Raw genomic sequence first — 14,905 nt, 5'->3', positions numbered from 1 at the left:
CTGTCACCACCATTATTCTGCCTTCTATGAAAGCTGCATAAGGTGGTGACAGATACAATGATTTCAGCTAACATGAGATATATATATATATATATCAGTGCCTACAAGTAGTATTCAACCCCCTGCAGATTTAGCAGGTTTACACATTTGGAATTAACTTGGCATTGTGACATTTGGACTGTAGATCAGCCTGGAGGTGTGAAATGCACTGCAGCAAAAAAGAATGTTATTTCTTTGTTTATTTTTTTTTTTAAATTGGGAAAAGTTTTTTCAGAGGGTAATTTATTATTCAACCCCTCAACCCACCAGAATTCTGTTTGGTTCCCCTAAAGTATTAAGAAGTAGTTCAGGCACAAAGAACAATGAGCTTCACATGTTTGGATTAATTATCTCTTTTTCCAGCCTTTTCTGACTATTTAAGACCCTCCCCAAACTGGTGAACAGCACTCAAACATGGTCAACATGGGAAAGACAAAGGAGCATTCCAAGGCCATCAGAGACAAGATCGTGGAGGGTCACAAGGCTGGCAAGGGGTACAAAACCCTTTCCAAGGAGTTGGGCCTACCTGTCTCCCCTGTTGGGAGCATCATCCGGAAGTGGAAGGCTTATGGAACTACTGTTAGCCTTCCACGGCCTGGACAGCCTTTGAAAGTTTCCTCCCGTGCTGAGGCCAGGCTTGTCCGAAGAGTCAAGGCTAACCCAAGGACAACAAGGAAGGAGCTCCGGGAAGATCTCATGGTAGTGGGGACATTGGTTTCAGTCAATACCATAAGTAACATACTCCACCGCAATGGTCTCCGTTCCAGACGAGCCCGTAAGGTACCTTTACTTTCAAAGCGTCATGTCAAGGCTCGTCTACAGTTTGCTCATGATCACTTGGAGGACTCTGAGACTGACTGGTTCAAGGTTCTCTGGTCTGATGAGACCAAGATCGAGATCTTTGGTGCCAACCACACACATGACGTTTGGAGACTGGATGGCACTGCATACGACCCCAAGAATACCATCCCTACAGTCAAGCATGGTGGTGGCAGCATCATGCTGTGGGGCTGTTTCTCAGCCAAGGGGCCTGGCCATCTGGTCCGCATCCATGGGAAGATGGATAGCACGGCCTACCTGGAGATTTTGGCCAAGAACCTCCGCTCCTCCATCAAGGATCTTAAGATGAGTCGTCATTTCATCTTCCAACAAGACAACGACCCAAAGCACACAGCCAAGAAAACCAAGGCCTGGTTCAAGAGGCAAAAAATCAAGGTGTTGCAGTGGCCTAGTCAGTCTCCTGACCTTAACCCAATTGAAAACTTGTGGAAGTGTGATAGAAATATATATATCATGTAGATCTCACTTGCATGTATACTCCTCTATAATCAAATATATACTTATATGCTCACATCTAGTATATACATTATAATAAATGGTTTAAAATGGCTGACAAACTGATATAACCCAGACAGATCATATGGGGTTTTCCACCCCTAAAAGCAGAACAGAGTCAGATGTTTGGTAACTGCTGATCAAGTGTCTCATCTTTGTCCTACATACAGAGGTACATTTTAGTTCCTTAATCTGCAGTCATATGAGCATTAATCACAATATTCCATATATGTTTAGATAACCAATGACAGAGGAGCTAGACAATATGGTAATTAACTAACCACCCCTGACAACCCCTAACCACTCCTTTCTATGTGAAAATATAAAATTATGTATGTACAATAAAGTATCAGTATTGATGGAATGTTGTTCTGTCACAGTTGTGTACAGTCCATTCTTGATGAGCGCTCAAAATACTCAGTCTAATTGGGAGCGGCCACAGCACACACAGGGATATATTTATCCAACCCTAATATTTCCATAACAAATGGCGCCCAACGGCATGGATGAAACGCACTGGATCCTTCTAACCGGAGATACGGAAGTTATAGCAGTGGCTTTGGCACAGGGGCAGGAGACTGCGCTGCTCCATAAGTAAGGTAAGAAAATGTTATCATCTTACCTGAAAGTCCCCTGTGCCCAGTCCTTGTCTATGCCTCTTGCCGGTCAGATGTGGTCATCAATTCCCAGGTAGTGTAAAAAATCCGTAGCCACGAATCCACCCTGGGAGGTGTCTGCTGTGGACCGTGTATGTGTTTGTGTAAAATCCGAGAGAAGAAGGAAAAAGTGACTTTTGTTTGTGGTTGCTGGGAAACAGACGGCAGGAGGTCAAATCGCTCGATAAGTTATTGCAGGATTCCCGTGCATAGGAGGAACACGCAGAGTTCCGGGGCAGGTAGTCCCATGTTCCAGGCACGGGTAGTGATAACTTAAGAGGGCTACTGCAGATTCCCGTAGTGCCGGCGATCCAGTCAGGACGTCCGGACCGGGGTGGTAGATTTCCCGCTTGTGCTTCTCAAGCACTCAGGTGGCCCGGGCGCAGGTGCGTCCAGTGCGATTGGCAGTAGTCTGTTCCCAGCGCAACCTGCATGTGTCACAGAATTTAAAAGGGCGTCTCTCGGATTGTCTATCTGTTTCTGTCTGTCAAGTGTTGCTTCTTTAAGAAGCATGAAATAGTGAAAAGAAAGTTTTGGTTTTTTTTTCCTTCTCTCATGAACTTCCTCTTTTTTCAGCTGAAGCGGAGATATGCATTGTAAATCAAACTGTCACATCTGTTTTTTTCTGACTGTTTTTCAGCTGCAATGCTGGCTATGTGTAGTTTTTTTTGTGTGAAGAAGTGAAATTTAAGTTGTATCTATCATTTTTGATGTGACATAAGTGTTTTCAGAAACGTGATTTTAGTGACATTTGATATTATTGCAATGGCATACGTGATATCTAAGAGGAAGTGTGTCTCTGACTGCATTTGAGCGCAGAGATTCTAAAGAAAAATAAAAGAGAAGAGCCGTTTTAATTTTTAATTTTTTTTACTCTCTTAAAGGGTCTTTTTCTTTTTGCGGCATTTTAAAGTTTTTTTAATTAAGTTTTCCTCAATCTTCAATCTCTTTACCTTTTTATTTTTTATTTATTTATTTTTGAAAAAAGTTTTTTTTCCTCTTGTATCAAAGTTTTGAGTTTTTGGTTGTGAACTAAGTTTTTGACGGTTTTTCTTATCGTTTTGGGTTTTTCTTAGAGTTTTATATACTCATTTTTAGAAGTTTTTTTTAGTACTGTTTTCTTTTTTCATTTTTGTGTGTTTTTCATTTTCATTTTTTTGCTTCTGCCATGGGGAATAATGAAGGTGGGGAAACAGGAAAGTCAGTAGATAGTGACAGAACACGAAGGTGTTAAGTATGTGAAGATTTTAGAAGGTATAAAGTATGTGAAATTCATTAGAATGGCAGACTTCAAGCTGCAGAGTGGCATGACGTAGAAAGGAAAATAAGGGAAGTTACAGTAGCTGATGTTAGATTGCTGAATACTAATACATGGTATGAAGTGGCAGCAGAGCTTACATCGTTTAGGTGGTACAGAAAGTTATGTGAGCAAACCAGGAAGTGATTTTTGTGGGTATGAGACGGGAGAATCTGCGCAGTCTGCTTTTAGCAGAATCCATGGTATAGGTAGTTATTTTTTTGCACAGTATGTGGCGCACCCCGTCTCTCCCTACAGGGAGAAGGCATAATTGCTCCTCTCTATTATTCTTGTTGTTCTCATCTATCCTCTTTTTTTTCTCTGTCAGTCTTTTCTCTCCGTATTCTCTCTCTCCTTTCCTCTCCTCTTCCTCCACATTTTTTTCTCTTCTCTCTCTTCTCCTCTCCTCTCTCTCCACATTCTCTCTCTCTCTCTCTCTCTTCCCCTCTCTATCTCTCTCCTCCATACCCTCCATCTTCTCCTCCCTCCTTCTCCACTCCCCCACCACACCTTTCTCCTCTCTCTCTCTCCTCCCTCTTCTCCTCACCCTCTCACTCCCCTCCTTCTCTCTCCTCTCTTCTCCTCCCTCTCTCTCCACATTCTCTCTCCCCTCCTACTATTCCTTTGTCTCACTCCTCAACCCCTCCCTCTTCTTCTTCCTCTTTTTTCCTCCTTGTTGCCGGCTGGGCCAACGCCCAATTCAAACAATATGGTGCTTACAGCACAAGGTTTCCCTCTATGCCCCTGGCACAGTCCAGCCATTGCCAGTTGTGATATCGGGGAAAGAAGGTGAAAGCCCCCCCCTACAGTGGGCAGCCCTAGACACATCAGGTAGCAGACAGCTCAGCCCTGGGTGCAGAGGGGGGAGGCATGATATCAGAACGAGCTCACTGACAGATCCTCCGTTACCTCATTTCACAGTCAACAATATTGTAACCCTTAAGGTTTTACATGAACTTTGATATCACCATGTATTGATAATGTACAGCTTCAGCACCGGTCAGAGCTGCCTGCATCCACATTCACACCAACATGAAACTATAAGCCTAATCCATCATAGCTTCAGCAAGGGGGGAGACATCCTCACATAAAAAAGCAACTTCTAAGTCCAAAATCAGTCAGTGTACGACCCCAGTACAAGCTATCACAACTATTCCTCTGATGAAGATGATGAGGGAACATCATACATGCTGTCTAGTACTAGAAAAGAAACCCACAGGCACCAAAAATGCAGGGGCAGATAGAGGCACCACCATTACACTATGTGCACTGCACTTCAAGTCAGGTGACAATCTTCCAGACCCAGGGATGCATCGTATGCCATTTTACCGAAGAATGTAGCAGAAGCAGTGAACATATGCAGCCAGCTGGAATGATCTCTGGGCCATGAATGAAAATAGAAGCAGGTGATGCACTCTGGCCAATCATGAAGGAACAATTCAAACCTCCAGCAGAATCAGACATACACGCTTGGGAGTCAGGGCCACAGCTAATTGAACAGCTCAGAGAGTGGGCCAAAGGCAGATTGGCAGGACAAGCCATGACATGAGCCAAGATAAGACAGAGTCTGTAAAGAAGTTTCATTGCAGAGTAATGCAAGTATTCCAAAACTTGGGCTTCACCATTCATGACCAGATACACAGGCAAATGTTGGCACAGGCCTTTGGGCATGGACTGAGACAGCCAATCAGGAAACCACTGATAGTGGCTAGGCCTAGGAACAGGTCAATAGCAGTGGACTGACCCAGAAAAAATGTTTTATGTGCGCCTAGGAGACTGTTTATTGCCGATTGTCACCAAAATTGCCACCATTATAGCACCACAAAAGAGCACAAAGAAGGAAAAGGGTGCCGTGCTGCTGAGAACACCAGAAGGGGAGCCAGAGGTGAAGACGCTGCAAAGTGCCGACCAACACACCAGAAGAACCGCTGCAGACTCCAGAGAGGAGACACCGACCTCAATAAGGTTAGCAAAGGGGAGAAGCTATGTCAGACCAGGGGTAAGAAGTGACGGCAGATGCAGCCGCAGCCCCTGTAATGCCCCAAGACCTTGGGTTGGATGCAGCCGCCAGTCTCATGGCACCCCCGGGCCTCGCCACGAATGCACCTGCAGGCCCCATCTTACCACCGCAGCCACAGCCAGCAGGCCGGACCCCGCTGCCGCTACAGTACCCATCATGCCGTTGTCCACAGTAGCCAAAGGGATTGAGTCTCAACCAGGGGTGCAGAAGACAGCCCCTCTCATGGTGACCACTGACCTGGAAGAGCAACCACCCTACAAAGACAGAAAAAGTGTCAAGTGTTACATCTGTGGCAAGTTTGGCCATTACCAGAACCAGTGCAAAAGCACCCATGCCCCCGAAGAGACTGGACCCATGCAATCCAAGAGTTGGTCCAGAGAAACAGGTCAAGGAGGAAGTGCAGAAAGCAGTGAAGTACCCCGTCCATAGGACAGAGGCAAGCAAGCCAGGTCCGCAAGACACTACGCTCCTGACATGTAAAACTTCATCTGACCAGTACCTCAAATTACCCTTAAAATGGATGGCGTTGTCAGATCCAAAGTGGTGCAGCCAGAAGTGTGATGACACCTGTGGAACTCGCTGATCCCACCTGCCTATCAGAATTCTCTGTGTCTCGCATGGGCATTGATGGTCAAGTCAGACATTCTCAGCTTACAAAGCCACTGAGCGTGTGCACTCAGCCAGGACACTCTATCCTGTCCCAGTTTGTGGTGTAAAGGACCTGCCACTCAACCTGCTGGGAGCGAACCTACTGCAGAAGCTGAAGGCAACCACAGTGTTCCAGGAAGATGGGACAGTGACACTTTCTTCATCCCTGACCCGAGAAGAGTCATGCTGGCGGCCCTACAAGAACATTAAACAATCGATGAGGCCTACCCAAGGAGGTACTGGATGTAGTACCAGAAAGTCTATGGTCTAAGGGACCCCAGCAAGTGAGAAAACCTCAAGTTGCCCCAGTACGGGTGTCACTCAAGCCATGTACCCCGTACCCTCGTAAGGCCCAGGCCAGGCCTAGAGTCAAGCTGCCTCTGACCAACTGAAGGTCTACCTGGAAATAGGAATCATTGTTCCTCGCACATCGCCTTGCAATACCCCGCTTTTCCCCGTCAAGAAAATGACTGTAAAAGGAGAGCCAGCCAAGTTCAGAATGGTATACGACCTGAGAGCTGTGAATGACGCCACGGTGTTTGAAACTGCAATTATGCCGAATCCGCACACTCTGCTCTCAAATGTGTCTGCCACAGCAAAAGTGTTCACAGTGACCGACCTGGCTAAGGTTTTCTCCAGTGTTCCCCCTTCATCCGGAAGACCAGTTCCTGTTTGCCTTAATGCACCAGGGGGGACACCACACATGGACAGTGATGCCACAGTGGGCCCAGAACAGCCCTTCACAGTTCACCAAAGCAATGTCCACAGTTCTCACCAACTGAGTCACAGAACAAGCAGAAGTAACCCTGCTACAATACATGGACAATCTACTCCTTTGTGCAGTTGACTTTGACACGTGTAAAGCCCTTTCCTTGTATCTCCTACTCTACCTGGCGGAGCAGCACTGCAAGATCTCAAAGAACAAAGTCCAGTGGTGTCTGAAGCAAGTTACGTTCCAGAGACACTGTATTGCTCACCAGGCGAAACACCTGACAGATGACCGGAAGACCACAGTGGAGAAGATGGTCCCTCCGTCAACTCCAAAGGTGCTACAGGCCTTCCTTGGTCTAGTTTCATATTGCAGAGCCTGGATCCCTGATGCTTCCGTCCTAATGCAGCCTCTGTGTGAATACGTCAGTGTGACCCCGTTCCTCCAGACAGATGTGGCCTTCAGTTCGTTCAAGAAGTTAAAAGGCTCTGTAGTCTCATTCCGTCTCTACTTGATGAGAAGAGAAGGCCTTGCTACTGGAGTCCTGACACAGCTTCAGGGGGGAAAGCAGAGACTTTCAGACTACTTTTCAGCTTGCCTGGATCCAGTTGCAAGAGGAGCCTCTTCCTCCCGCATGAGAGCAGCAGTTGCAGCACACGCCCTCCTGGACAGGACTACTGACATCAGTGGAAAAAACCATTGGAAATCCTGGCTCTGCATGACATCTCGGCAATCCTCAACCAAACCCAGCTAAAACATCTCTCCACCGCCAGGCATCTTCGCCTCCAGTGCTCTCTACTCCTGCCCTACAATGTCACCATCTCCAGATGCACAGTCCTCAACCCGTCCACTCTACTCCCACTCCCAAGGGGGGATACAGATATGGACCCTCAGATAAAAAGTCTGCATGGGATCTGAATTTGCTCCAGACGGATGACCATGATTGCTTCAGCATCATGCAACAGGAAACAGCAGGACTACCCAAGGTGGCAGAAGAGCCACTGATCAACCCAGAGTTGATCCTCTATGTGGATGGCTCCAGATTTGCAGATGATGAAGGAAGATTCCACACGGGAGGTGCAGCGACCAGCAATCAAGAGATCCTGTGGTCCAGAAGTCTGCCGCCCAGTCTGTCAGCCCAGGAAGCAGAACTGATAGCGCTGATGAAGGTCTACCAGATGGCAGAAGACAAGACTGAGAAAATGTATACCGATTCAAGGTACTTGCATGGCATAGCACACGACTTCGGACCCATCTGGGCTGCAAGGGACTTCCTCACAGCAAGCGGAACAACCGTGAAGCATCATGGAGCCATTAAGGACCTGCTGAACACACTTCAACTTCCAAAAGTGGTGACAGTACTAAAAGTCAAAGCGCATGGAAAACTAAACACAGTAGAGGCACGGGGCAACAACATGGTCAATATGGCAGCCAAAGAAGCAGTCAAGGGAAGACAATATGGGAAAGTGTAAGAGGTCGTAGAGCCGGACGGCTACTACATGACGACTGAAGACAAGAAACCTGACCAAATGACGTCCTGTGATCTGCTCAAAAAGCTGCAAGAGCAAGCCCCAAAGGACAAGAAGGAATGCTGGATGCAGAAGAGAGCAACACATGAAGAAGGAAGGGTATACTCAATGGACTACAAACCCTTTTTACCCCGAAGCATGTACCCTATGGTGGTCCAGTGGGCACATGGGCCCACACACAGATTAAAGACACAGATGAATGATCCGATTGGTGCTTACTGGTTCGCTCCAGAAATCTCCACCCTAACAGCCAAGTTCATAAACAGCTGTCTGACCTGTAGCAAATGCAACCCTGGAAGAATGAAGAAAGTTCCCACACATCGTCTTGCCAGACCACTGTACCCCCTTCCAGAGGATCCAGATAGACCACATCCAGATGCCGCCAAGTGGAGGATTCGAATATGCCCTTGTGGTCGTGGACGTGTTCTCAGGATGGCCAGAAGCTTTCCCAGTGAGGAACCAGTCAGCAAAGACTACTGCAAAGAAGCTACTCTCAGAGACGAGATATGCAGCTATGGGGTCCCAGAAGTGATAGAGAGTGACCAGGGACCTGCATTCACAGCAAACCTCACATGAGAGATCTAGTCAGCAGTAGGGTCAGACTTAGGCCTACACACTCCCAATCACACTACTCAGTGTTAGGCACTCTCCCAGAGGCCCAGGAAAGCTGTTACCATATGAAATTTTGTTTGTGTCTAGTCCCAGGTTAGGGGTATCCTTTCCCTTAGCAGCTGATTATGCAATATGATACTTTGTCTGCTTATGTAATTGAAATCACCAAGAAACTTGCTAACATCCATTCTCGAGTTTTTTTCTTCATTGCCAGATCCAGATTCAGTGTCCGGTATGCACTCCTAGAAGCCAGGAGACTGGGTGTTGGTGAAAAAGCTTGTAAGGAGAACACTACTCGATCCCAGATTTGATGATCCTGCTCAAGTGCTGCTGATGACACCAAACTCTGTGAAACTGGAGGGAAGACCCACTTGGATTCACTCATCGCATTGGCAAGAAAGCTCCCCTACCAGAAGATGACACCCAAGCCAGAATGATGTTGCGGCCTGACCGAAAAGATGACCTACCTGATAAAGACTGCACATCGCTCACTACACATGCTACTGACTAAGAGACTGATTGCAACGAACCCCCGTTAGGGACAGATCTCCTGACCGCCCATTTGCGAAAAGTCTGTATGGAGTGGGGCACAGGCGTTAGGCTTGTGTCAGTTCGCCGACAGCACAAAAGAGTTGCAGCGCTTTGGGACAGGAGGCTAGGATTAGGGCAAGTGATATCTTAGGGGGGCTTGTGATAGAAATATATATATCATGTAGATCTCACTTGCATGTATACTCCTCTATAATCAAATATATACTTATATGCTCACATCTAGTATATACATTATAATAAATGGTTTAAAATGGCTGACAAACTGATATAACCCAGACAGATCATATGGGGTTTTCCACCCCTAAAAGCAGAACAGAGTCAGATGTTTGGTAACTGCTGATCAAGTGTCTCATCTTTGTCCTACATACAGAGGTACATTTTAGTTCCTTAATCTGCAGTCATATGAGCATTAATCACAATATTCCATATATGTTTAGATAACCAATGACAGAGGAGCTAGACAATATGGTAATTAACTAACCACCCCTGACAACCCCTAACCACTCCTTTCTATGTGAAAATATAAAATTATGTATGTACAATAAAGTATCAGTATTGATGGAATGTTGTTCTGTCACAGTTGTGTACAGTCCATTCTTGATGAGCGCTCAAAATACTCAGTCTAATTGGGAGCGGCCACAGCACACACAGGGATATATTTATCCAACCCTAATATTTCCATAACAGAAGGAGCTCAAGATTAAAGTCCACATGAGACACCCAAAGAACCTAGATAACTTGGAGAAGATCTGCATGGAGGAGTGGGCCAAGATAACTCCAGAGACCTGTGCCGGCCTGATCAGGTCTTATAAAAGACGATTATTAGCTGTAATTGCAAACAAAGGTTATTAAACAAAATATTAAACCTAGGGGTTAAATAATAATTGACCCACACTTTTATGTTTAAAATTTATAAAAATTTAACTGAGCAACAAAACTTTTTGGTTTGTAAGATTTATGCATCTGTTAATAAATCCTGCTCTTGTTTGAAGTTTGAAGGCTCTAACTTATTTGCATCTTATTAAACCTGCTAAATCTGCAGGGGGTTGAATACTACTTGTAGGCACTGTGTGTATATATATATATATATATATATATATATATATATATATATATATATATATATATATATATATGTATATATATATATATATATATATATATATATATATGTATAGTGGTTTTCATGCATTTCTTTCTAGCTTTTTATCTTTGGGTAATATAGTAATACACAGTCAGTGACGAACCTTAATGAGGTAATGGGCTGCCTTATATACTCCAGTTCCTCTTAGCTTTAGGCCTGGTGCATGTTCTCCTGTCTCATATCCTTCAACAGCGACGGACTACAAGATAAAGCAACACTTTGGGTGACACGGGCCATTTACCTGTGACGAATTCTATCATTGCAGGGTCTGAAAGTTATGATTGAGAGAATTCTGATAAAGTGATAGAACAAAATGCCTGTGTACTGCGCAACTAGCAATCTTAGGGCACTACCTCAGGTAGTGCAGGTCACTTGCTGGCCACTACCTATTTGAAGTTTAAGGAGCAAATAGGCTTCTATAGTAACCAAATCAATAATTGTATTAGTAGCCAAAATAGTATACAAATACAGTGACAATATTATCAGATAACACATGATAAAACCAAAGCCGGACGGAAACAGAGGAACCCAGGAGATCCACAATTGCAAATTGCCCATATGACCATTGCAGCATGTTAAGTAAAGTGCCAGTGCCTATATATGCGGTAAGGTGGTAAGAACACCACTCCCAATAATGTGCGATAGAGTGGACATGACAAAAGAAAGGAGAGCTTTAACTTACCACGGGCAAAGCAAGAGTGGACCCTGGGCCAGGTGAAGTTGAACCCCGACGCGCGTTTCGCGTGTCTACTGCATCGCTTTCTCAAGGGGAATGTGAGTTGAACAGGAAGCAGGACCTTTAGAGGCCATGTGACCGGGCATGTGACGCCCGGATAGCCAATGGTAGTGGGAGAAGCGGCGCATGTGTCCCGCACTGCCCAGGTCCCGGCAAGTACACGGGGCGTCAAACATTCCTGCGCACGCGTGGGGGAAAGAGGAAAGGAACCCCCAGGCGTGCGGGGAAGGTGGAAAGACATGCCGGAAATCCGGGGCGCATGCGCACATCCACACCAAGGTCAGTAAGACCAATCGGCCTGACTGGGAAGCGTCCATCAGTAATATATAAAAAGACAATCCAACCCCACTGTCATGAGACAGCCAGAACCAACGATCAGATATAAGCATGTAACAAAATCGATCTGATACAGTGACACCGTATAACAATACAGTAGCAAACAGAAACTGCAGATTGAAAAAAATATATTATAATAACAGATAAACAATAACACATCGAGCAAATATTACAATCACAGACTGCAAGTATCTGGCAGATCATAAGTATATCCGGGGGTGGGCATGATGGACGCGTAGATAGGTTGGTCAGATGGAAGGAAAGCCAGTCAGGCATGCACAGGAGTGTCAAGGTCGAGAGTCCTGCTATAATACCAGAACAACAGGATAAAATAAAGCCAATTAGTCACCAGTAAAAACACAAAATGAAAAATAAGAAATAAAAATAGTAAAAGAAAAGAGAACCACACCTAGAACAGGGTAACCAAGGGTAATACCAGGATTTTACTATAGTACACGTTATATACACAGGATTAGAAAGTTACGGGCGATCACATATCGGGAGGAAAGCTGATCATAAAAAGGATGCAAAGGATAGGGATTCGTTGAGACCCCTAGGGGTCAGAGTGTCTAGCGTGACAATCCATTTGGCTTCGGTTTGTGCCAAAGTTTTTTTTATAATTGCCACCTCTAATTTCCAAATGGATGACATCAATCCTTCTCACCATAAAGGTAGAGGGTTCACAATTGTGAAACTGCCTAATATGGCGTGGGATTGTCTTGAAAAGAGAGGGGTCGGTCACAGTCTTGGCCGCACATGCTCCCGAACACGTACTCGCAATTCTCTAGATGTAAGGCCGATGTATATTTTTGAGCAACCACAGATGGCATAATAAATGACATTTGTGCTATTGCACGAGATCCGATGCCTGATGTCATATTGTTTTTTGCCATCAGAAGAGCAGAAGGTGGTGCAGCGCGTGACATTTGTGCAGGCGAGACAGTGACCGCACGGTATTGAGCCTGGAACTGGACCCCTAGAGCCAAAAGGGTGAATAGCAGTAGGAATGTAGTGGCTATTGACCAACAGATCATTAAGGTTTCTAGACCTCCTAGCAGTCATAAGGGGGTAATCCCTTATGAAGTCTGTGGTAAGGTCGTGTGTGACTTGCGGCCAGTGACAAAATCCAACACATTCTGAAACATTTGCAACTCTATGTCACAGGTTACGACTAGTGATAAGCTAATAGCATTGTTGCTCGGGTCTCCCTGAGCACGCTGGGGTGATCTCCGAGTATTTTGGCATGCTCGGATATTTAGTTTTCGTCGCCTCAGCTGCATGATTTACAGCTGCTGGACAGCCTGAATACATGTGGGAATTCCCTAACAAACAGGCATTCCTCACATGTATTCAGCCTGGCTAGCAGCTGTAAATCATGCAGCTGAGGCGAGGAAAACTAAATGTCCGAGCACTACAAAATTTTGGGAGACCACCCGAGCATGCTCTGGGAAACCCGAGCAACGAGTACACTCACTCATCACTAGTTACGACTAGTGTTGAGCATTCCGATGCTGCAAGTATCGGGTATCGGCCGATACTTGCTGTATCGGAATTCCGATACCGGGATTCCGATACTCTTGTGGTATCGGGTATCGGGTATCGCAACAACTTTAATGTTAAAATGTGTAAAAGAGAGAATTAAAATAAAAAATATCGCTATACTCACCTGTCCGACGCAGCCGGGACTTCAGCGAGGGAACCGGCAGCGTTGTTTGTTTAAAATTCGCGCTATTACTTGGTTACGTGAATTCCCGGCTTGTGATTGGTCAGGTCGGCCACGTTGCCGGGACGCGGACCAATCACAGCAAGCCGTGACGAAATTACGTCACGGCTTGCTGTGATTGGTCCGCGTCCCGGCAATATGGCCGCCCTGACCAATCACAAGCCGTGACGTCACGGGAGGCTGGACACGCGCCCATTTTAAAATGAGCGCGTCCAGCCTCCCGGCTTGTGATTGGTTGACCGCGGCGCAACCAATCACAAGCCGTGACGTCACGGGAGGCTGGACACGCGCCCATTTTAAAATGAGCGCGTCCAGCCTCCCGGCTTGTGATTGGTTGACCGCGGCGCAACCAATCACAAGCCGTGACGTCACGGGAGGCTGGACACGCGCCCATTTTAAAATGAGCGCGTCCAGCCTCCCGGCTTGTGATTGGTTGACCGCGGCGCAACCAATCACAAGCCGTGACGTCACGGGAGGCTGGACACGCGCCCATTTTAAAATGAGCGCGTGTCCAGCCTCCCGTGACGTCACGGCTTGTGATTGGTCAGGGCGGCCATATTGCCGGGACGCGGACCAATCACAGCAAGCCGTGACGTAATTTCGTCACGGCTTGCTGTGATTGGTCCGCGTCCCGGCAACATGGCCGACCTGACCAATCACAAGCCGGGAATTCACGTAACCAAGTAATAGCGCGAATTTTAAACAAACAACGCTGCCGGTTCCCTCGCTGAAGTCCCGGCTGCGTCGGACAGGTGAGTATAGCGATATTTTTTATTTTAATTCTTTCTTTTACACATTTATATGGTTCCCAGGGCCTGAAGGAGAGTTTCCTCTCCTTCAGACCCTGGGAACCATCAGGAATACCGTCCGATACCTGAGTCCCATTGACTTGTATTGGTATCGGGTATCGGTATCGGATTGGATCCGATACTTTGCCGGTATCGGCCGATACTTTCCGATACCGATACTTTCAAGTATCGGACGGTATCGCTCAACACTAGTTACGACACGTGTGTAGAAAATCATTACATCCAGTGTAACAATGTGTAGCTGCGATATCGGTGTCACGCAAAACATTTAGTCCTAGCGTTAAGCTGCATTATTATTATTATACATTTTTTTATAGCGCCATTTATTCCATGGCGCTTTACATGTGAAAAGCTGCATTGTTGAGTATTTATTATCCATCAGTGCAGCCAGGGGCATTAATACATTTTTTTTAATCTTTTACTTTCTATCCTGCCCAGACCACTATGATGACTTTCATTCATGACTAATCACTGCACAAAGCCTCCCCATCTTGCTGCTACTCCCGCTCCCGATAGTCCTTTAATTTGCTGCTTAACAGTGCTCCTACACAAAAATTAATGCTGCACACGTTACATTGACCGATATTTGATTTTTTTCATCCGATGATGCAGCCAGTACTGATCATCGGCTGAAAAAAATCCAATGTGCCCAACCAGTGTTGTGAACAATCACAAACACTCGCTCGTCAGTTGAAAGGAAGTATAATCCCTTATGGCTGAAATCAACCTTTTCCTTGAACTTTCATCTAATGTGTATTGG

General features: G+C 45.9%; 1 protein-coding gene across 1 annotated transcript in view; it reads right to left on the bottom strand.

Annotated features, from left to right (window-relative positions):
• LCTL (lactase like) overlaps positions 1 to 14,905 on the bottom strand; it is a 65,960-nt gene that overhangs the window by 20,891 nt on the left and 30,164 nt on the right. The window contains exon 8 of the mRNA XM_077263262.1: positions 10,645 to 10,740. Within this exon, the coding sequence (XP_077119377.1) occupies positions 10,645 to 10,740 (96 nt within the window). The remainder of the gene's footprint in view (positions 1 to 10,644; positions 10,741 to 14,905) is intronic.

The sequence above is a fragment of the Ranitomeya variabilis genome, chromosome 5 (assembly GCF_051348905.1).
Source record: "Ranitomeya variabilis isolate aRanVar5 chromosome 5, aRanVar5.hap1, whole genome shotgun sequence".
In the NCBI taxonomy this organism is placed as follows: domain Eukaryota; kingdom Metazoa; phylum Chordata; class Amphibia; order Anura; family Dendrobatidae; genus Ranitomeya; species Ranitomeya variabilis.
This window is presented reverse-complemented; position numbering and strand designations above follow the sequence as displayed.